The sequence below is a fragment of the Pyrenophora tritici-repentis genome, chromosome 1, assembly GCF_003171515.1.
Source record: "Pyrenophora tritici-repentis strain M4 chromosome 1, whole genome shotgun sequence".
Classification (NCBI taxonomy): Eukaryota; Fungi; Ascomycota; class Dothideomycetes; order Pleosporales; family Pleosporaceae; genus Pyrenophora; species Pyrenophora tritici-repentis.
The window spans coordinates 1,087,513-1,109,485 of record NC_089390.1 but is presented as its reverse complement, the minus strand read 5'-3'; the positions used below and the strand labels follow the sequence as shown (position 1 = coordinate 1,109,485).

At 52.0% G+C, this 21,973-nt stretch overlaps 10 protein-coding genes across 10 annotated transcripts; 4 read left to right on the top strand and 6 right to left on the bottom strand.

Annotated features, from left to right (window-relative positions):
* Positions 1 to 2,303: 2,303 nt before the first annotated feature.
* PtrM4_004270 (TolA, Membrane protein involved in colicin uptake) lies at positions 2,304 to 4,528 on the top strand (the record flags this gene model as incomplete). The annotated part of the gene is made up of 3 exons (XM_066102715.1): positions 2,304 to 2,650; positions 2,695 to 4,471; positions 4,523 to 4,528. 3 exons carry the CDS (start codon positions 2,304 to 2,306, stop codon positions 4,526 to 4,528), a joined length of 2,130 nt encoding a protein of 709 aa, XP_065964917.1.
* A 787-nt stretch (positions 4,529 to 5,315) lies between these two features.
* Positions 5,316 to 6,567, bottom strand: PtrM4_004260 (BioB, Biotin synthase; the record flags this gene model as incomplete). Its single annotated transcript, XM_066102714.1, has 2 exons — positions 5,316 to 6,284; positions 6,328 to 6,567. 2 exons carry the CDS (start codon positions 6,565 to 6,567, stop codon positions 5,316 to 5,318), a joined length of 1,209 nt encoding a protein of 402 aa, XP_065964916.1.
* A 396-nt stretch (positions 6,568 to 6,963) lies between these two features.
* Positions 6,964 to 8,225, bottom strand: PtrM4_004250 (Aminotran-1-2 domain containing protein; the record flags this gene model as incomplete). The annotated part of the gene is made up of 2 exons (XM_001930447.2): positions 6,964 to 7,451; positions 7,496 to 8,225. 2 exons carry the CDS (start codon positions 8,223 to 8,225, stop codon positions 6,964 to 6,966), a joined length of 1,218 nt encoding a protein of 405 aa, XP_001930482.2.
* Positions 8,226 to 8,488: 263 nt separating this feature from the next.
* Positions 8,489 to 10,976, top strand: PtrM4_004240 (BioA, Adenosylmethionine-8-amino-7-oxononanoate aminotransferase; the record flags this gene model as incomplete). The annotated part of the gene is made up of 4 exons (XM_066102713.1): positions 8,489 to 8,673; positions 8,717 to 8,813; positions 8,858 to 10,745; positions 10,789 to 10,976. The coding sequence occupies 4 exons, from the start codon at positions 8,489 to 8,491 to the stop codon at positions 10,974 to 10,976; spliced, it is 2,358 nt and encodes a 785-aa protein (XP_065964915.1).
* Positions 10,977 to 11,054: 78 nt separating this feature from the next.
* On the bottom strand, positions 11,055 to 12,214 carry PtrM4_004230 (RhaT, Permease drug-metabolite transporter (DMT) superfamily; the record flags this gene model as incomplete). Its single annotated transcript, XM_001930445.1, has 3 exons — positions 11,055 to 11,791; positions 11,837 to 11,990; positions 12,035 to 12,214. The coding sequence occupies 3 exons, from the start codon at positions 12,212 to 12,214 to the stop codon at positions 11,055 to 11,057; spliced, it is 1,071 nt and encodes a 356-aa protein (XP_001930480.1).
* Positions 12,215 to 15,985: 3,771 nt separating this feature from the next.
* Positions 15,986 to 17,257, top strand: PtrM4_004220 (uncharacterized protein; the record flags this gene model as incomplete). Its single annotated transcript, XM_066102712.1, has 5 exons — positions 15,986 to 16,180; positions 16,226 to 16,330; positions 16,376 to 16,617; positions 16,661 to 16,798; positions 16,843 to 17,257. The coding sequence occupies 5 exons, from the start codon at positions 15,986 to 15,988 to the stop codon at positions 17,255 to 17,257; spliced, it is 1,095 nt and encodes a 364-aa protein (XP_065964914.1).
* A 244-nt stretch (positions 17,258 to 17,501) lies between these two features.
* Positions 17,502 to 18,268, bottom strand: PtrM4_004210 (ribosome biogenesis protein RLP24; the record flags this gene model as incomplete). The annotated part of the gene is made up of 4 exons (XM_001930442.2): positions 17,502 to 17,993; positions 18,038 to 18,133; positions 18,180 to 18,202; positions 18,253 to 18,268. The coding sequence occupies 4 exons, from the start codon at positions 18,266 to 18,268 to the stop codon at positions 17,502 to 17,504; spliced, it is 627 nt and encodes a 208-aa protein (XP_001930477.1).
* Positions 18,269 to 18,552: 284 nt separating this feature from the next.
* Positions 18,553 to 19,006, top strand: PtrM4_004200 (DnaJ multi-domain protein; the record flags this gene model as incomplete). The annotated part of the gene is made up of 3 exons (XM_001930441.2): positions 18,553 to 18,600; positions 18,691 to 18,815; positions 18,865 to 19,006. 3 exons carry the CDS (start codon positions 18,553 to 18,555, stop codon positions 19,004 to 19,006), a joined length of 315 nt encoding a protein of 104 aa, XP_001930476.1.
* Positions 19,007 to 19,149: 143 nt separating this feature from the next.
* Positions 19,150 to 20,164, bottom strand: PtrM4_004190 (Gst, Glutathione S-transferase; the record flags this gene model as incomplete). The annotated part of the gene is made up of 2 exons (XM_001930440.2): positions 19,150 to 19,887; positions 19,937 to 20,164. 2 exons carry the CDS (start codon positions 20,162 to 20,164, stop codon positions 19,150 to 19,152), a joined length of 966 nt encoding a protein of 321 aa, XP_001930475.1.
* Positions 20,165 to 20,792: 628 nt separating this feature from the next.
* Positions 20,793 to 21,575, bottom strand: PtrM4_004180 (Aldolase-II multi-domain protein; the record flags this gene model as incomplete). Its single annotated transcript, XM_066102711.1, has 1 exon — positions 20,793 to 21,575. One exon carries the CDS (start codon positions 21,573 to 21,575, stop codon positions 20,793 to 20,795), a length of 783 nt encoding a protein of 260 aa, XP_065964913.1.
* Positions 21,576 to 21,973: the final 398 nt, after the last annotated feature.

Below are 21,973 nucleotides of genomic sequence, written 5' to 3'. Positions count from 1 at the left end.
GTCTGACGGTACTTCCGGGTCCACCTGTCGGCACTGGCGATGCGCTGGGGACCTCTGGAGATGCAGGTTGCGCAACAGGAACGTCTGTAGAATAGGGATATCCAGGGACGGTGAGATCGCTAGGAAAAGGCGGTACTGCTGGTACAGATGGCAACACGGGAACCGGCACTGTGGGAACGGCTGGCACGACTGGCAAGACAGGGAGAGCTACTGTAGGCACAGCCGGTACAGCAGGCAGTTGGACAGACGGGAGGGGCTGCTGCGCTGCTGGACGCACCGAGGGCTGTGATGCGGGGACTGCTGCCGTGACTGCCGGAGTAGGGACCTGTGGTGTGACGGGCGCCAGAGTCTCCTCCGCAACCAACTTCCCGTTGGTGTCGACAGTAGCAACAACCTCGACGGCAACCGTGACTACACGCGTGTTCCCGTGGGCTGCGCGGCGGTGAAAGAAGCGATGAGCTCTGCCCATGTCCTCTCGTCTGGGTTCCGGCTCACAACTGGCCGGCGCAGGATGCTCCTCTTGGTCGTTGAGTGGGATATTCTGCCGTTGGCGGTAGAATCTCGGTATCCTGGCGGCTGGTGCGGCGTAGTCCATAGGCCTAGCGGAGATGCTCTCAGAGGATCAGTGGCGAATTGCAAGTGTCGTGTAGGTGTTGGCAGAACATGTGGCGACGAGCAGCAAGTTGGTTGTCAGTATCGTCTTGAAATGAGCGGACGTTCAGGCTTCAGCCTTGGCAATGGTCCAGTCAATGGAGTCAGTCGAGTAGGCACAGAGTGCGAGGAGCGAATGTGGAGAAAAGAATGGACGCCAGACGGCTGGCAGCGAGATGTCTAACGGGCAACGATCAGCAATCAGCATGACGAGATGTCGTGAATACTCACGTGGAGATGGTCAAAAGGGCAGCATCTGCTCGCAAAGGGCTCGCGTTTGGTCGGACAGGCGGGTGTTATGGGGAATGTCGGTCGCAATTCGCTGTCCTAGCGTGGGTGTGATTGTCTGCGATGTTGCAACGGGGTAGGACCAGACGTGGAGCAAATATCGCGCGACGGCGGCGTGAGGGTGCGGTGGTAGCGGTATCGCTTTCGTCCTGAGGCTCCCCACTGCCGGTAGCGCTGGTCCGTGAATTGTCGACGTCGCAGCGGGAGTCGTGGTAGAAGAGAAGGAGCGCTGGAGCAGCACGCTACAGAGGAGCGAGACACTGACACCGACCTGACCAGAAGCAGAGAAACGGTTTGGGGTCTGCCGGCCGTGAACGGGGGATGATTGGCCTGCAAGCGAGATAACGTGTCCGAGAATAGAAGGATCCACCGACGCACGAGATGGTGACAACCGCTCACTCTCTCTCTCGCCTACGACAATTTGCGCCGCTCATGACGACGGCCAATTTCCCCACGCATTTACTGCATCCAGTGTCTCCATGTTCAGGTGCAGTTGTCGAACATCGACTACGGAGAATTCACTCTACCATGGCACGCGGCCTGGCTAGTCGGCTTTCCCGCCGCACCTGCAGTGGCGTCCACACTATCACGCCTCCGTCTCTCAGGAACCGCATTCTGGAACGCTGGTATGCAGGTCCATGGCCCGCGCTGCAAAGTCTGTTATTCTTAGCTGCCGTCGTGCTGTCGTCGCACCCAACGTCACGACTGTGCAATCTGCCGTCCTGCTCAAGCGTATTGCCAAGCATATCTAGTGCCATTGCAAAGACAGGGTCGGCCTATACACTTTGTTGTTACCATCACGAGCGCGTCTTTGGAACGCCCCAGTTGCTAGCATGTTTACCCTGCCGCCCCTGGCTGTTCCGCCACAACAAACAGAGCCATCCAGGCCTTCCTGGACTTGTCGCACCCTCAACCGGCGCTGATGTCCGACGTGCTTCGTGTGCTTAATTGAGCTTTTATAACACCACACATATATCACGCCTTGAATAGTCCCACGCAGCCTATGACCCTGTGTACGACTCAGCATAACAGAGTCATGCAGTATAATTTTAGAGTTCGATACGACGGCATGTACCGGCGTGATTGCAACTGCATGAACATGGCAATATTTTCTCCGCTGTCATGGTAGAGGTTGAGGGTGAGTTGTTCACCTTTTGTCCTTGGAGCTACGCAGCTGAATAGACTGTGCATCGCAATTGCTTCAAGATGATAGGTAGTGTTATGCCGACTTTGACGAGGCTGTGCTGTTGCCCGCGCTACCCCACATTACCCCTCTACGCGAATCGAACGTCAAAGGCTTCGATAGCTCTAAGCTAACTACATCAACTGTTGTTATCTTACATGTCGCAATCACTCCTCCAACAATGACGTCGTCTGAGAAACAACGACCACCACCTCTCCCACCCCGGGAGTCTTCGAGTGAGCCGCCGCCATATTCTCCAATGGCCATGCAGTCGCAAGATCCGCGATCCTCTTCTACGCAGTCGCTCGTCCCAGACCCTACACTAGAAGAATCTGGGCGACGTCGTTTACTCCTCGTCTATATCCATGGCTTCATGGGAAACGAAACAAGTTTCAGAAGCTTCCCGGCGCACGTCCATAATCTCGTGACGATTACGCTTGCCGAAACTCACGTAGTACATACCAAAATCTATCCCAGGTACAAGTCGAGGGACTCGCTCGAGATTGCAAGGGATAATTTCTCGCGATGGTATGACGTTTGAGAGGTTGGATAGCTCAAGCTCACACTACTAGGCTAGCCCCACATGAAGACCAATGGACCGACATCATCTTGCTTGGCCACTCCATGGGCGGACTGCTTGCTGGAGATATTGCGCTCGTCTTTCGCCATCGTATTATTGGTGTCGTCAACTTCGATGTCCCGTTTCTGGGTATGCATCCTGGCATCATCAAGGCTGGACTGGGGAGCATCTTCAGCTCCCCGCCGCCGCCACCACACGATGCCATCATTGAGGATGCAGGGCAAAGACCTAGCAGAATGAGTACCATCTTCAATCCCAAGCCAGCAGATCCTAATTACAATCCGGCTTTCCCCAACGACGTTCGTCTACCGAACCGCAAAGGATGGGAGAACAGCGTGCATTGGCTTACTAAACATTACAAAGACGGTCTAAAGGAAGCTACAAAGGGTCTTGTCAAGTCGCATCTAGAGTTTGGTGGTGCCATGGCCGATTACAAAGAACTCAAGGATCGGTATGTAAAGGTGCGAGCGCTAGAGGAAGATGATGAAAGTAAGAGAAAGGCCGCTCATCCCCGGATGCCCACAGTACCCCGGATACGCTTTGTTAATTATTATACTGCGAGTACCGGGAGGCATAAAAAGCCAAAGTCTCCAAAATCTCCCACCCCAACATCGCCCAAGTGCTCTGCCAGTTTGCGACTACAACATCAAGGCGGCGATGCCAGCGTTGGAGAGGGATATTTCCTCGAACATGCAAGGAGCGATTCGACGGTCTCACCAGAGCCAGAGCTGACTCACATAAATCCCGACCCCATAGCCGATACACCACGTGCATCTATCGAGGCCGAGCAGGATCACGGTATGCCAAGCAGTCCAGAAATCCCCTCTGCACCCTGTGAGGATGGCCCTACTAATCTTCCCGAAATTCCACCCATCCCCCAGGAACCACCATTTGTAGATCTGATGCAGTTTCCGGACAAGGCCTCGCGGAAAGCTGCTGAGAAGGAACACGACCAAGCCCTAAAGGAGTACCAAAAGGCCGTCAAGATGCGCAACAAGACCATCAACGAGCGGACAAAAATGCAAGAGAGGTGGGAAAAGGACAAGGCAAAGGAGAGGAAAGAGCGGGAGAAGGGAGAAAAGAAGAGACTGGAGCAGGTTGAAAAAGATAAAAAGCAAAGAGAAAATGAAGAGAAGAAGCGACAGGAGCAGGTCGAAAAGGAACGAAAGGAGAAAGAGACCCAGGAAAAAGAAAAGCACATGTCCGCGGAGGAGAAGCAAAGGCAGAGGGAGAGGGAACAGCGACAGACAGAAGCAGAGCAACGGGAGGCGGAAGCACGACAGAGACAGCGAGAGGCAGACTTGCGAGACGGCAAAATACCTGCAGAAGACAAGCCTGAGCCACCTTCTGTGATTGTCGAGCTTGAAGAGGATGTGGGTGCCATGGAACTGGGAGACTCTGAGCCGACCCACGACTCTCGAAGCCCCTACGCCAACTACGAATTCTCTCGCAGTGGAATCATGAACCAGCCCCCGCCAAATGAACGCGCTGAATCTTCCTATACACTCTCCACAACGGACAGCCGGTATAGTCAGCTTAAAGCTGATACCAACGAGGGCGAGGTAAAGCCGAAGAAGCTGAGGAAGTTTTGCATGTTGCCGCCAAAAGACGCCGACGGAAACAAAGACCCCACATGGATCAGAGTGTTTATGGAGAACATGGACGAGGTCACGGCACATACGTCGTTGTTCTTTGTCAATGAAACATACGAGCGGCTTGTCGGGGACGTCGGAGCCCGGATTGAAGAGTGGGTCAAGGAGGCAGACAGTGTACGTGTGGTACAGGAAATGCAAGCGATGCAGGATGTACAGGATTACAAGTCGTAGTTTAATCGCCATCACGTCCACCCCATTTTCGGCGCAATAGAAGCAACCCTCCCTCCGACGACCAACCCCCAAACCGCCAGTCCTAGCATACCCGACCCTCCATTCGCCATGCCCGCCCATATACCTCCTGCGGCTCCCCACGCCAAACACAAAGTACCGAGCAACAATACGACCTGTTTGCTTCCCCGTATCGCCTCGTTGAACTTTTCCACAAACGGGACGCGTGTTTGAGTGTTGTCGTTCCAGAAATTGGCCATGTGTGTGCGGGACAGGTACAAAGCCATGCCGTTTGCAACACCAGTAGCAATCAGTACGCTGGGGGATGCGAAGCGGGGGACGAGCAGAAGAGCGGTTGAGGTTACGAAGCTAACGAGTAGCTATAGATTGATGCGTTAGCTACATCACTATTATCGACAGACATCCTACCGTCACGGTGCCGCTCGTCTGCGTCGTTCGCGTCTTGTGCAACCTCTCCGCTGCTGTGTTTGACCATTCCGCCGCCTTTTCGCTCCTTTCCTCGTACTGCTGCAGCCGCGTTATGTTCTGGTAGGAGAGATACAAGCCATATGCGCTGAGGGCTGATGTAAGCCCCAGCTGAAATATGCCAATTGTGTAAATGGACGGAGAAAACATGTTGAGGTAGATGGTAAGTCAACAAGTTCATCATGTCTGTCATGTCTGTATTTCACGTCTTGGTAGAAGCTACGTCATTGGCGGGCGCTAGCACCCTGGTCAAGGTTGTCATCCTTCCATGTTCTAGACCAGCGTCACAGATCTCTGAGACTGACTAACCCAAGACCTGCACCGTCGCTTCGGCCTCAGCAGCGGCAACGACAGCCTCGGCTTCGTCCTGGCCGGGCATGCGCTTCTCGCCAATCGTCTCCTCCATCTTCATGGGTCTTAGACCCCACCGGTTGAACATGGCCTTGTCCTCCTCCCAACCATTGCAAGCCGTCGTCAACATCTTTTCACCGGTAAAGACGGCATTGGCGCCGGCCTGGAAGCACAGAATCTGCTTCTCCTCACGCATTGTGTGACGGCCGGCCGCGAGCCTGATGATGGTCGCGGGCATGACAAGGCGCGCTGTGGCAATCGTGCGTAGGATGGCGTCAAAGGAGATGGCCTGTGTCTCTCCCAACGGAGTGCCCTTGATTGGCACAAGAGCGTTGACGGGGAAAGATTCGGGATGGGCTGGCAACGTGGCTACCGTGTGGATGAGACCGACGTGGTCGCGAGCCTTTTCGCCCAGCCCGAGGATGCCGCCAGTACACACATGGATACCCGCCTCCTGGACGTTCTTGATGGTGTTGAGCCGTTCATCGTAGGAACGCGTGGTGATGACCGTCAGATAGTGCTCGCGACTGGTATCGACGTTGTGGTTGTACGCAGTCAGACCGGCCTCCTTGAGCTCCTTTGCTTGTGCAGCATCAACCATGCCCAGCGTCACGCACGCCTCCATGCCCATGCCCCGCACGCCCTTGATCATCTCCTTGATGTTCTTGAGGTTGGTCTTTCTGCCTCGCATGTCTCTCCACGCCGCGCCCATGCAGAAGCGCGAGCTCCCATTCTCCTTGGCGATGCGGGCCGCTTCCAAGACGGAATCCACCGAGCTCAGCTTCGTCGCCTTCAAGCCCGTGTCGTAGCGAGACGATTGCGCACAGTAGGAGCAGTCTTCGCTACAGCCTCCAGTCTTGATGTTGAAGAGCGTGCACATTTGGATGGCAGCGGGGTCATGGAACCGCCGATGCACCGTGGCCTAGAGAGTCAGGGGGGTCTTGAACAGCTGATGCCAAACATACCGCTGCATGGGTGAGGTCAATCAGCGACGTATTGTAGACTTCGGTAATCTCCTCCTTTGTCCACGTCGTTCGGGGGGCATTTGCATTGAGTGCCTTTTCGAATACAGACGTCTTGCGGAGTTGCTGGGTTCCGGGATCGACAGGCGTGTCAAGGACGGTGCTAAATGAACGGGAGATCTGCCGGGAGCGGGGAGTGAAGGACAACCCACGACCCGTACGAACCAGCACTCTGTGAGACATGGCAAAGGTAGAGGACAGAATCATCGCCATTCGAATGTCTCAGACACGCAAGACACTACGTGGGGTTCGACCAATGACGGCCAAGCTGATCAAGCGCGGGGTTGCATCTTTACATTATATAACGCTCAACAGAATAAACCCACTCGACATCACCGAGGCCGGTATGTCTATGGCTAGCCTCGGCGGCACGGCGACGTTGTTTCGGGCTTAGGATTCGGGCTTAGGAGATGAGATCGCCCCTCTAGTTGCCCATCCATGCCACTGATTCAGAGGCACGCCCCACTCCCCTGCGTCAGCTTATACAAGCCGCATCACCGCCTGCTTGTACAGTCGTAGCTTGCGTTTGAGCATATTGTAGCGTAATACAATTGATAATTGGCTACATGTGGCTGCTGGCTAGAGTCTGGCTCTGGGTGTCTCTAGAGTGTGGTTCTCGCACCATGCTCCAAGCGCTTCTACGAGCTTCTCGACCTCTGCCACGGTATTCCCAGAGTGTAGGCATATCCTGATTCGATCAGTGCCCGCCGGTACTGTCGGCGTCACAACAGCCCTCACCATCATACCGCGGCTCTGTAGGAATATCGCTAGCGCTTTTGGCTTTTCCAATTGCACCGCGAATATGGGTGACTGTGGACATGCGCTTGGAATACGTAATGTCTGACGGGCTGCATTGGATACTTCCTGAAGGCCATTGAGATGGGTGTACAGGGTTTGGGTGAGTTGATGAAGTTGTGCCTGTAGCGGAACGCTCTGTCCGGATTTCAAAAGCGTGTAAGAGGAGCGAATAAGTGCGAGTGAGGGATAGGATAGAAATGTGGTGTATATGAGCGGTCTTGCGTAGTTGATCAGGTAGTGTCGTAGGATGGAGGAGCCTAGGAGTATCGCTGCACATGTCAATCACTGTCAACACGACTTGCTGTTGACTTACCACCATTCGCTGCTATCGCCTTTCCAAAGGTATGCAGCCGGGCGAAGATGCGATGCTCAAGACCAAGCTCGCAAACCAGACCGCGTCCATTTAGTCCCAAAACACCCGTCGAATGCGCCTCGTCCACAACGACATAACCTCGCAGACCCAAGACCTCTTCAACCACGTCCACGACATCTCTCAACGGACACACGTCGCCGTCCATGCTATAGATTGACTCCACAGTCACAAAAACACTGCTCTTTCCGTCTCGCAGCCGTGTGAGAATGCCCCTCAACGAGGACACGGAATTATGCTTAAAAGACAACCTGTCCCCTGCACGCGACAACCTCATCCCATCATGCACACTTGCATGTACAAGCTCATCGTACACAATTACATCGCCTGGCTGCGGGACACACGCAAAGAACCCGGCATTGGCATCGAAACCCGAATTGAATAACAGTCCTGCTTCGGCACCGTGAAAAGCAGCAATGTCGCGCTCTAGTTCCTCGGCATAATTCGAATTTCCATCCAGTAGCCGAGATCCACCGGAGCCGAGGGGTAGATCCTTTTGGAGCTCTTCAAGAAACAGGGATTTGAGTTGGGGTGAAGTTGACAAGGAAAGAAAATCGTTGGACGAAAAGTCGACTTGATTGGATTTGGGAAGGGTCAGATTGCGCAGCGTCGAATTTACTTGTCGTCGATCAAGTAGGTCGCGCAGTCGACTTTCCAACCCTGCATGTCCCATACTTGTGTGTAGAGACGGGGTGACGGTACCTGAGTATCAACAGGACGGTTGCCGCGACTTCCCTGTCAGCTCGGTTGTCAACGCATGGCCTGTGTTCGTCATCTATTAGCTAACAAAATGTATAAACTGTCTGTGCCGTCCGATATGCAGCCATCGGTGGCATTGAGTCATTCATTAGAGCTGCATACTTAGCCGCACTAGCGCGCTTTTGCATTGGCTAGCCACCTACCCCAACGCGCATCGACTCAACACATTCGAACAACATGGCCAGGGTTCCAGGAGGTTTGTGGAAGAAGCTGGTTGCGGTGCAGGTTTATGGTGCAAATACTGGGGTTGGAAAAACTGTCTTTTCGACGCTGCTAGGTGCCCACTTTGGCAGGAAGCCGAAATGGAGTGTGCACTATATCAAGCCGGTGTCGACAGGCCCAGCGGATGAAGCAGATGATTGGTGAGTTGGAGACGGTTGTGATATCGGTGACTGACAGTTATAGTTATGTGCAAAAGTACAGCGGACAGTCTGTTTCCACGCTGTTTAAATTTGACAAAGCTGTGAGCCCGCATGTAGCGGCACGAGGGTCCAAATGTCTCGTATGTTGCTCGATATGGTGATAGAATAGTGTTGACGAACCAAGCCTAGCGATGAGCTCATCAGCCAGACTGTCTTCAAGACTGTCCAGCAGAATGTGGTAGTAATGAAACCGGATACCATGGGCCTTGCCATTGTCGAGACGGCTGGTGGAGTGCTCAGCCCAGGGCCTTCGGGTACCCCACAGGCGGATATTCTTCGGCCGTTGAGACTTCCATCAGTACTCGTTGGAGACCATCGGCTGGGTGGAATTTCATCAACCATCTCAGCTGCCGAGTCGCTGATCATGCGAGGATACGACATTGACGCAGTGGTGTGCTTTGATGACAAGAACAAGTACCAAAATGCCGAGTACCTGCAAAAGTACTTCAAGGACCTGGGCATATCCGCCTTTACGCTACCCTGGATACCGAATCTTGATGGAATTGGGGCCGGGACGAAGAAGGAGACGGAGACGATGCAAGGGTACTACGACTCGCAGAGCCAGGGGAGTCAGGTCGGTCTTGTAGCCGAACAGCTCATCAAAAGTCACAATGGACGGCTCGCCAACCTTGATACCATGGCGTCGCGCACTCACAAAGCAATTTGGCATCCATTCACCCAGCACAAGCACGTAAAGAACGCAGAAGACATCCTGGTCTTTGACTCTGCGTACGGTGACTACTTTCAGGTCAAACAAACCAAGGAGAGCGGCGATTCACTCTTGTATCCTGCATTCGACGGCTCCGCATCGTGGTGGACCCAAGGACTTGGCCACGGTAATCCGCGACTCGCACTAGAGGCAGCATATGCAGCAGGGAGATATGGCCACGTCATGTTTGCTGGTGCAACACACGAACCAGCGCTTTCTCTCGCAGAAAAGATGTTGAAAGGCGCCCAGAATCCCCGACTAACAAAGGTCTTCTACACGGATAACGGAAGTACAGCGACCGAGGTGGGTATCAAAATGGCACTCCGAGCAGCCAGCAAGCGGTATGGCCGGGATAGCGCAGAGGAGCCCGTCGGCGTTCTCGGCCTCAAAGGCAGCTACCATGGAGACACAATCGGGGCTATGGATGCTTCTGAGCCATGTGTGTACAACGAAAAGGTCGACTGGTATCGTGGGAGGGGCTTCTGGTTCGACTACCCGACTTTCAAACTCAAAAACGGACAGTGGATGATTGAAGCGCCCAAAGGCATGGAAGAGGAATTTGGTCCGACACAACACTTTGACAGCCAAAACGAAATCTTTGATTTTGCAGTGAGAGGACGTTCAGAGCGTTATGAGGCGTATATCGAGAAAACATTGGATGAGCTGGTGAAGAAGCAGGGCAGGAAGTTTGGTGCACTGATCATGGAGCCTGTTATTCTAGGAGCCGGCGGCATGATGTTTGTGGATCCTCTCTTCCAGCAAAGTCTAGTGCGTGTCGTACGTCGATATACATTCGAGACGAATTCGACCCCGCCTGACGACGAGCTGGCCTGGACTGGTCTCCCCGTTGTATTTGATGAAGTATTCACAGGCCTGTATCGTCTAGGTCGCTTCTCCGCCGCTTCCTTCCTCGACGTACATCCCGATATCAGCGTAAACGCCAAGCTCCTCACTGGCGGTCTTCTCCCACTTTCCATCACTTCGGCAAGCAATTCAATCTTCGAGGCTTTCTGGGGCGATGAGAAGTCAGAAGGTCTCTTGCATGGACACAGCTATACTGCTCATGCGGTGGGCTGCCATGTCGCAAATACTAGCCTGTACATCATGTCATGTGTGAAGAATAGTAAGGAATGGAAGCACTTCAGGGGACAGTGGACCTCCAGGAAGGATTTCAGCAGGCTCAACCTTTGGAGCATGTGGTCAAAGACCTTTGTGGACAGCTTGTCGAAACACCAGCGGGTCGATCACGTCAATGTTCTGGGGTCTGTTCTTTCCGTGTCGCTTGTTTCCGAGGGTGGTTCTGGTAGGTCGATCTTCCTTGTTCTCATCTATACTAATAAACCTAGGTTATACTTCATCAGCCGCAGTAGGTCTCCGCGATGCACTTCTCCACGACGTTTCGGAATCGCAGGTTCAGATACACTCTCGAATCCTGGGCAACGTCATCTATCTCATGGCAAGCATAACGGCGGAGCGCGAACATCTCGCGGCGGTGGAGGCGGCATTCATGGAGAAACTAGAGATGAGTAGGTAATGAATGTGCACATTGTAGTGAGGGATATGACAATGCAAATATTGACCCCAGCAACCGTCGCTCCTTACAAGCACTGGGCTATCTTCTCTCATCGCCAAGCAACGCACTCTCTTCATCTGGTTCTTTCTTCTTCTCAGGCTTTGCTTGTGGCTTCTGCAACGCGCTCCACAGCGTACTGCCCACGACAATGGCACCGCCAAACATGCTCCATGCCCCGGGAATGACGCCCCAAATACCCCAGTCGAAAGCAAGTGCGATGATAATCTGGAAATACAACATGCTCGTCGCCTTGCTAGTCCTGTCAAGTTGAAGGCCCGCGGTCATGAGAAACTGCAATGCAAACCCACAAACACCCACTCCAATGTGCAAGATCCATTCATGTGCTGAGTGTGGTTTGTGGAAGCCAATACCAGGAACCAACAAGAGCGCAATCGCTGAACCCGTGGTTGCGACAAATGCAAAGTAGTTGACAGACACGAGTGCGTGCGCCTGATGACCGATGACACGGATCGTTGTGTATGCCCCAGACGCGCCCAAGACCCCCAGCAAGGAGACCAGGATTGCAATGAAACGTTGTGCGGGCGTGACCTTGTCAATGCCCGTGGGTTCCTTGGGAAGGAGATCGTCATCAACTTTGCCGAATATCCATGGTGGGTGTGCGATGATGACTACTCCTGTAAAGGCCACAACTCCCGCTATGAACTCTTTGCGTGTAAAGGCTTGGCCAAGAAAGACAGAGCACGCCGATGCAGTGACGATGGGAACTAGAAAACGTAATACCACGGCTTCTGCGAGTGGAAGGTAGTGTATCGAGTCTAGTACGTGTGAGTAGCGGCAATAATTGGGTTGAAAGTACTCACAATATAAGCAGTATAGTCCACCGAACCCAAAGAAAGCACGAAGTAACAGCCAGCCCCGTATATTTCGACGACCCAGCGGAAAGTGGGGAACATTCGTCCACCACATGTACAGGTTGCTTAGGATGAAGGTGATTCCCATCCGTGCAAAGATGACCTGGCAAGTCAGTGGGTGGTAGGTTGGAATCCGGATCATCCTACCTGGAGCGGATGAATCTTGGTATCGCCTTGCTGCAGGTATCGTGATATGGCATCACTCGAAGTCCCAGCAACCTCGGCCAACAGTATCAGACATGCTCCTTTGTTGTTGATCCACACCGATCGCCAAACGCCTTCTTTTGGTATATCCTCGTCATGCTCGGGTCTCGCTTGATACGACATCTTGTATGGTATACTGAAGCAAGTAAAAACACAATGTTAAGAACGCGAATCCAGTCACGTGGTACCGTAAACCAGCGGGGAGAATTGCCCGTAGACCCGCTTTCTCGCAGCCAGCCATACCGCATTCGTTGTCGCAAGTCAGACGACAACATCATTCGCATCTCACCGCAAATCGCGCAGCGTAGGTCTGAACATCACAAGCAGTTCAACGATCATGCTTGGGAAACGCGTGGCCATGTTTTCTGTCCATCTCTTTAAGTTGTACGTGGGAACACAGGTCGGGTATTTCCACGTGATGTATACACCTTTCGTGACGGGAATAGTGGCAGGTTTCAGACGTCTAGGCGAGGTCGTTCTTCGGCGTTTCTGGCTTGTGAGTGACATGCACGATGCGAACTCACACGCTCATCAAATTGTCAGATGCTAGCCAGATGATTTTCCTAGCATGGCTGCATAATCAGCTCAAATGTGTTTGCCACTCTTTGAATTCGACAAGGGCTCCTGTATTTTTCCGAGCTCGTCTTTGATCAGCCGAGACCGAACTGACTACGGCAGTATTTGGTTGATGTGTTTGATTCAGCTCCTTCCCGTACTTCTGAGGTGGGGGTCAGCAGCAAAAAGTATCGCGATCCAAGGATGTGGCTCCCGTAACAAAGACGGATTGTTGTCAATGCGTGATCATGATCGGACCCGTCTCCGAACACCTCGTATTGTCTGCTTCGATGGAGACGCCAAGTGGAGAAGATGAGCGATCTGGAGGATTGCGTAACCCCTTTCGGCAACGCTAACGGGCCTAACTATTTCTGGTTTAGCGCGAGAAGACACGACGCCGCAACCTTTCACTCGCCATATCATTCCCATATCTTCCGCTTGGATGCGTCTAATCGCACTTGTTTCAAGCTGAGTTACGGGGCCGATTTGAGAATGCCGGAAATGAGCGATGAAACGAATAACCTCAGATGGCCAGAAAGGAAAAAGGAAGATGGACACCCATGTTACTTGATCGGATCAAAGACCAAGAATCGCCTACAGATCGCTAGACAACGATACATGCAAAAGTAGAGTACCACGATACAAGAGCTGGACACTGCCGGGGGGATCCTCCCGATGTGCTTACCTCTTGGCATGATCTACTGCTGGGAACTGCTGGAAGCTCCTTGTACAAAACGACCGACGCGTCGAAGACGTTGTCATGTCATATGAAACTTGGAGGCGTCTTGAAAAAAAATGAAAGATAAGGGTCACTCTTGCGACGTTGAACACTACTATCCAAGTCCAGGGCCCTATCTTGCCAGTGGCCCTCGGAGCTTGTAAAAGCCCGGGTTCCCGCAAATTCGACCATCATCATCCCCTTTCGGCACAAAGTCCGACAAAGTTCGGTTATAGCCAGGATTCAGTGTAAAATCAGCATAAAAATTTGTTGTTGAGGCGCCCCGAGACAGTATCAACTTACAGAAAGGCGCTCATCAAATCGCTGCGAGAGCGCCCGGTGCTAGCAAACAGCTCGCAAACGATTGTCAGTGGTCAAGGTGAGCAATCTATCCAGGTTAGTGCTGAGGAGGAATTTGGGCTATTTGGCTGGAAAAGCCAACTCTACCAGGACGATGACATCTCAGCTGTGTTGAACCAGGTCATGACAGGGTATGCCGTTGGTTGATCTCTCGTATGAAGCCAAAGGTCGACATCATTACCGAGGATGATGATGCGTCTTTGACAAGCTTCACGGCACGTTATCGCGGCATCTACGGATTTAGAACGGGAATTTGACTTGCGTTGATGCTCTGACAATGTCGTTACAGGTCTGACAGGATATTTCACCGCATCCATCTTCGAACGCGAGATCCTATTCCGATCCTAGGACCCGATCCAGACGACATTTCGCGAGTAGGTTATTGTGGGGGCTATGGTAGCTGGCACTGTCGCCTTGGGCTATTGATTCGAGACGGTTATTAGACGTATCGTCTGCTAAGGACCGAGATAGGGACCATACAATACTTGTATTTGATATGGGCGTCGCTAAGAACTTGGGTACCAAGGTGCTTGGATTATCGCGAGCGCCGATCCTAATCATAAATTGTAACGGGGGTTTCTGCTGCATACCTAGTAAAGTACCGTGAATTTGACACATCAACTCCAGAGACACGCCTCATCATATCGTATGACTATAGCCAGGTTCTTGCACTGGTATAGCTACACACTTGACTTACTGAAGTCTCCAAACAGTTCTTTGGCCACTCGTTCAAGACGAAAAAGGGGGGATGGCGCAGTGGTAAAGCGTCTGGTATTCCTCTACCGCACTCCAAATTTGCAGTGTAGTAGAGGTCGAAGGTTCGAATCCTTCTCCTCTCACCGCCACTTGTGGCTTTACCAAAAAAATATCGAACGGCTTACTCCAACTCGCAAATTTTCACCTACCCCTGCAAAAAACTTAGCGACAGTTTATAGCCGCAGTACACCCGAGCCACGTACTGCTACGACTACAACACTACGCTAAGCTTGTTACAACCCTACGCCTCGTTCAAGATCCCATGGCTTTTTCCCCCTCGAGGTTTTTTTCAGACTTAGGAACACGAGGAAAGCGTTGCAAAAAGAGATAGGTTGAAGAGAAGGAAAAACAGGCAGCTATAATAGGGTTTTACTTTCTCTCCTCCCCTGTAATAGCTAGGACATGCCTAAACCACAATAGTCAAAAACACAACCAACGAACGTCAAAGGAGAGATAAAAATAGCTAGAATGGCATCTGCCACCGTCCTACATAGTCTCTGACTGATAAAGGACGTTAATGGATTACATACATACATACATACATACAAGACGAAAAATGCCCATGTATTCTGCTAGGGGACAGTCTGTGCTTCGTTAGCGCAAACCGGGTTTTCGGGGTTTCTACGGCAGGCCCGGTCTTCGAACTGCCACAACACGATTCTCCATGTCGCTTTCTCCTGTCCACTACCCCTGTATAATTCTCCGGAATCATCCAGATAAGTCATGGTGGAGCTTCATCAGAAGCCAAACGATGTGTATCGCGACAAGGCCGAATCGAAGAATGAGCCAACGTCTCGAAAGAATGTCATCGACAATCAGTCCAAACTTTATCCAACGCTAGGAGTTGCTCGGCATAGCCACGTGTGCCGCTTCAATCATCAGCGGAGAACCCTGTTGGTGTCACTCATTTCCACTTCGTTTCTAGAAGTCCATGTACGGCTATGCAAGAAGTGCCGTGGTGCGTCTATCTGTAACCTGCACCGGCGCCTCGCGCGTGCTATGCTGCAATCAGATAGTAGCACGGAGTATATCAGGCTCTAGCATTGGGCATTGATCGGGCTACGGTACAAACCGCTTGAGTAATACACCCCATAAGATTTTCCACCGGCATCCTCACATTGGCATCGGGCTTGACCCTGAAGTCCACAAATCGCACCCAAGAACTTGATCAGCGACGCGAATGCTTGTTCATCGTCAAGGTAGTTTGGTACGGGCTAAACGGTGACGCTTCCCTCCCATCTTGACCCTGACTTTTATCCACAACATTCTCGGCACAACCGTACGGAGCTACCCTGTTCTAGTCATGCAAACCCGTTGGCCTTAACTTTGTGCATCCTTTCGGCGTCCAGCCCTAAAGGCTCCGCCAAAATCTAGGTATGTGGAGGGCCGTGTTTCAGAGCGCATCGAGGCGTGAGATGATGTATATAGCAGTGTGCTGTGGATCCTGTCGCATTCACTGAGTTTGACAGCCTCGTTTGACCTGCTACATCTCTCGACACCTCTCGATGAGCCAATCGCCTCCTCAGATATCGCCAGAGGTACTCGCTGCCTTGGCAAAAGATGACCGGGGACCAACGACCATTGGCCTTGTCCTAAGCTTCACGATACTGGCATTTGTATGCGTCTCGCTGCGCTTCTTCGCGCGTATCAAGTACGTACGGCAGGTGGGCTCGGAGGATTACCTCATGGCGTTGGCAATGGTAAGACGTAAGAGGCTTACCTGGAGTGCAAAATTAACTCAGCAGGCCTTTTCACTTGTCACGGCGGCAATGCAGGTCAAGCAGGTGCAATGGGGTGCTGGAAAACACCAGGCACTGGTCGATCTTCCCTCGACCATCCACAGTCTGAGAGTAGGTCGGCCTTGTTCATCTCGTGGCAAATTGCTAACGTAACAGTACCTTTACTGGTCCATCTTGACCTATTGTGTTGGCCTTTTACTCACAAAGATCTCCATCTTGGCGCAGTACCGACGCATCTTTTTCGTCGGGGAAGTCCAGACCGTCAACTACATCGTCTTGGGCCTGTGTATCGTGACTGGCATTATCGCGTTTCTGACTCTTGCCCTTGTCTGCATCCCTGTCGATGCTTTTTGGAATGTAATGAAGAAACCAACTGCCCACTGCCTGGATGAACCCAAGTAGGTTTTGACGCAAACAACAAGACCTGACTAACGTGACCAGAGTACGATATGCTAATAGCACCATAAACACCGTCACCGATCTCATGCTTGCTGTTCTACCGGTGCGACGCATCTACAAACTGCAAATCGTGCGAAGGCAGAAGATTGTTTTGATCGTCATCTTGTCGCTTGCCTGGATGTAAGTACCCTTGTACACAGGCGTTCTCGACTGACAATCATCAGCGTATGCATTGTCTCAGTCGTTCGAATCCATTCCATGGTCGTTCTCGCCCACAATCCCAGCGACGCCATGTACCATAGCGCCCCTCCAATCTATTGGGCTGCTATCGAGATGAACCTGGCCATTTCATGTGCTTGTGCCCCGGCACTCAAGCCCCTAGTCGTTCGCATGATCCCCGCCTTTGGATCCAAATGGAGCGCAAAAGAGAGTAGCGAACGTACTGGAACTTCCAAACACTCAAAGAGTTCGGGCTTTTCAGGTCGCCTTCATCGGGTCGGGGAAAGGGGCAATTCGACGGCGAATCTTACAGATGTAGAACAAGGGCATGAAGATATCGAGCTGGAACCAGTAACTACATTACGACCGGTACATCAGCCACCTACGGTCGAAACACGCATCGAGATAAGACGTCTGTAGATGATGGTTATCATCACCCTGTTTAGATTTATATCGCGTGTAACCAAGTTAATAGTGAATGGTAATTCCACTCGTCAGAACGCGCCTGCGGTCAAGGTGATTGGTAGAAGTGGTTGTGCGATGAAAGCATGCTTTTACGTGGTATCAAAGTCGACTGCTATACCGTAATAAGACGCCAGACTCCAGCACCGTGTTTCCTTGAGAAGAACCGGTTATTTTCGAATATCGTTCCCGAGCCTGCGCTCTATTCATCCACATCCATGGCCTCGACACCGCCACCAACCTTCATCTTCAGCTTCCTCTTGCTCTTCATCTTCGGCGTCACCTCCTCAATCTCGCTCTCCAAGTCGCTCTCCTCGGCTTCAAGTTCCTTCCTCCTTGCTGCGACCTTTGCCTTGACCTTCTGTACGTCGACCTCCATATCCTCCTTCTCCTCCAGCTCTTCCTTGGAGAACCTCTCACTCGGTGGCAGCAGATGCTGATTCTCCTCAACCAGCTTCCTATCCTCCTCACGCTGTCTCTGCTTGTTGCCACGCATACGGGCCTTGTAGAATGCGCGCTCTCTCCGTGCCCTAATTTCCGTCACCCTGGTCATTGCCTTCAGAGTAGTCTGGACGAGGTCGCGGTTGTATCGCACAGGGACGTTGCGGCGCTGGGCAAAGGTGAGGGTAGAATCGACAGTCATTTCCTTGCCGTGCGCGCGACGGAAGCTCTTAGTCCATGCCAGTTTGCGGGGCTAGCAGGGTCAGTATACGTCTCGTATTAGGACATGCGCCTTACGTTGCGCTTCATCTTGAAGTTCTTGTGGCATTTTGACTTGCAGAAACGGAAAGCCTTTGCGTCATTTCGAACAAACGTGATGCCCTTGGACGGGTACTGGTTTTGTTAGGCTTTGATAGGTGTAGATTACAAGGCTCTTTACCACTGGGCTCGAACAAAAGTAGCCTATTATCGTTTGTTAGCATTGTTATATGCGCTATTCGAAGACTACATACACGTTTCGATTCTCATCTTGTCGGCGCACGCTTGCGATTGGTGGTGGAGGTGGTGATGTTGAAGCGTGAAGGTGGTCTCGAAGTTCGCCGGCCAGAAATTTTGGTTGGCCCGTGCATCAGCCCACTTCCCTTTCCTATCCGCCAATTGCATCCCATGTCGACCGAGACACCTCCGCAAATTCCTTCCCACGTTGCCGCCCTCACTCTGCGCATCTCCACCTAGTCGACGGTAGCGGTACTCGGTCCAACGTTTACATTGCCGAATCTTGTGTCAGAAACAACAAGCGCAGGAGAGAAACCATGTCTGCCTGGGTGTGGATTTTAGGCGCGGGTGCTACGGCTTTCTTCGTATGGACCCCGATTCATTGAACGTCAAAACGGCTTGATACGGATGATGCTGGGACGGAGAATCATGTCAGATATGCTAACACAACAAAGGGTCGCGCAGCACTTGTGGCACTTCGGAGATCGGGCGGTGGCGCGGCCTTGGGGCGAGGATACTACAAGGGCGGTTTTGAGCCCAAGATGACACGGAGAGAGGCTGCTTTGATACTCGAGATGCCGTACGTCTGCGGTCAGATCTGGACCCGGGAATTCTACTAACGCTGTTAGGGAACGAGGCATTACGAAAGAACTCCTACGAAAGAAGCATCGATCGCTCATGCTTCTAAACCACCCCGATCGAGGCGGCAGCCCATACCTAGCGACCAAAGTAAACGAAGCGAAAGAATTATTGGAAAAGGAAGTCAAGTAGGAAGAGGGGGTGTATACCAAGACTGTATTATATATGGCACGATTCTCAGCATCAGCATGGCGTTGGACTGAATACGACTGGATTTGACGATTCTGACATGCACATCGTATGACTTGTTTTAGGATGCTAACACTACTTTAAGATTACAATTTACTTCCCTCCACAACTTTGATAAGGAATCCAAGCCTCGGAAAATGAACCCTGACATCCAACTCGGCTTTCCCATTTGGCATAATCACTACTTCCTCAACGCCCATCTTTACCAATGTACCGCTCGTCGGATTATTGCGACCAGTGTCATCCGGTGCAATCTTTACGCTCACGCCTGGTAATAGACCCCCTCGGACATCAAGCGGTCGATGCTGGCCGACGGCGGTTGGGACTAGCAAGTCGTTGTCACTCAAGAGCGGCGTACGGCGCAGTGCGTCTTTCCATCTCGTATCAGACTCTGGTACTGTGGTCTGCAGATCAGGAATAGCGTCCATGTATGCCTCAAACGCATGAAACCATCTCCAAAGCCCTGGATATCTTTCCTGGCTGAACACTTGACCCATAACATCCTCCTGCGTATCATGGGTTTCTCCGCCACTGAGATTGGATATCCCTCTTCCAGCGGCAATATCAATGCCCCACCGTAATTGGTAGTATAAGCTTATATCAGCCAGTGAAGGTGTATTTGTCGGAATCGCCCATGTCCCAGAACCAAACATTGGTTCCAGGAGCGAGAGATGCAGGTCCAAATTGGATAGGTTTTGGTTAATCTTCGACCCGAGCTTGGCTGGTGAAAGTGCATGTCCAATAAGTTGTGCCCGGTCTTTGCCAAAGTCTGTAGACCAGACACTCGGCGGTATCAGCCCTGTCGTTGCTCTGAAGAGCGGTTTCTACGTGGCAATCAACGCCATAATTTACCCCTATACCTCACGCACTTACATCCGTCCAGAAACTGGTGAATCCTCTCACTAGCCCGCGATACATCCATCCATCCACGCCTTCAACCTTTGGATACACAGTCCCCCAACCCTGAACTGCTGGGAAGAAGTGCTCCAATGCCTCGATGATGAGTGAAGTGTCGCAGTAGATTTCCCGACCAATCGCCAAGACTGGTATCTTACGATAGTGCAGAGCGAATGTCGAGGTCAGGAGGGGTCGCGGCAGCATTGATGGAACAGGGACGTATACTTTGATGTGGTATCAGTGTGAGTCTGCTGGCTGCAGGCAGTTGACGCTGAGAGAGAGGACATTTCGACTTACAGAACGGTATTTGCTTGATTTGTAGCACCAGCCGGACCTTGTTTGTGAACGGACTTGCTAGGAAGTTGTTAGTTAGGTAACAAGAATCTCCTTTGAGCTACTTGCAGTCATAACCGAAAAGGATACAGGGCGGGTGATGATCCGGTAGCATTTTGTTAGTATCTTAAGAAGAGAATGATGTGAAACCTAGTAGAGATACGTATAAAACTCTTTGGTGGCTTAATAAGACAAACGATACAGCCTCAGCTATACCCCGCCTCACAAAAAGCCGAGGTCAAGCAACACGCAAGGCTGCTGTTAAACGTGATACATGCCGAAGAGATAGACGCGTCGGCCATTAGACTAGTTACCGTCAAAACTCCGAGCTAGCATGCAATGGCGTCACTATCTACAGTTACCTGATTAGGCAACTTCTGTCATCCATCGATCTTAGCCTGTATATGCACACCTGGCTAGCTTGGAACCCATGTAATTCCAGTCTCACAGATCAAGCCCAGGACACACGTTGTTGAATGGAATAGTTAGCTACATCCACCTAACTATCAGACATCGGCGGCGTGCTCAGCTCATTCACATACCGCCCGCTCCTCTCCACCTCCCTAACCCACTGCTTCCACGGCTTAAACACAATCCACTTATTCATATCCGTCGTCGCTCTCGTCTCTTGTTGACTGAGATACTGGACACTCCCCCCACCCGCATTCGCCAGCAACACGGCCTTCGTCTGAACCCTCGCATTGCTCGCCGCATAATACGCAAAGTCCGTCACCTGCTCTATCCCATCCCCCACAGTCACAAAGCCATGCCCGCGCTGCAGAATGGTCGTATGAAGCGGTGACGTGGGCTGTGTTTCATTTACGCCAAAGGTCTCGGCAAGTGCAGCTCCTAGCCGTGGACTATTGACAAGCATGTCCCTGGGGTCGCTGTCTTGGTACGCGCTTTCAATATCGAAGTTTGGGACCGAGGCGCCCAGAAACCCGGCCATGTGGTAGACGGGCTTGAGCTGGGTGTCGATGACGGTGTAGGGGAGGACATCCTCGGCGTGACTGTGTACGACGGCGTTGATGTCGGGGTATCTCTTGAGGATCTCGCTGTGAATGTAGCGCTCTGCGTAGCCGCCTTTCGTGCCGTTCACTGGGCTGCCGTCGGAGATGAGGTATTCGCCGATATCCGCGAGTCCGGACACCACGGCGGGGCCTGGATGCGTTAGAATGAAAACGTAGACAGACGAGGGTCGTACCGAGCTGGAGAGCGATGAAGAAGGTAGTGTTCGTGTTGGAGTTGCGGACGCTAATGTGGCCAAAAGCATCAAGCACATCGTGGTAGGATAGAATATGGTTTGCTGTGATGAGCGTAGAGAGCAGAGCCGTAATATTGACCATTGTGAAATATCTCAAACAAAGTAGATACATGGACAACGACCGCGACCAGATATATATAGGTCGGCCGCATCATATCTACTAGAGCACGAAGGTCATCGAGCCACGTCTGCAGCTTGGTGGTAGTGCCATGCTATATTCATTTTGCAATCCATTATCGTGCATGCGCCACGGAAGCCGATCGCCGTAAACATGTATTCAATTACAAGAGCCTATGCTCAAAGTGTATTGTACAGGCCGTGAAGTCATGAAATTAAAGTTGTATGTACCGATATCCTGACAGCAGCCAGGTAGGCGTCAACGCGTGCGTCATCTTCCATGGAGACGTAATCGAACA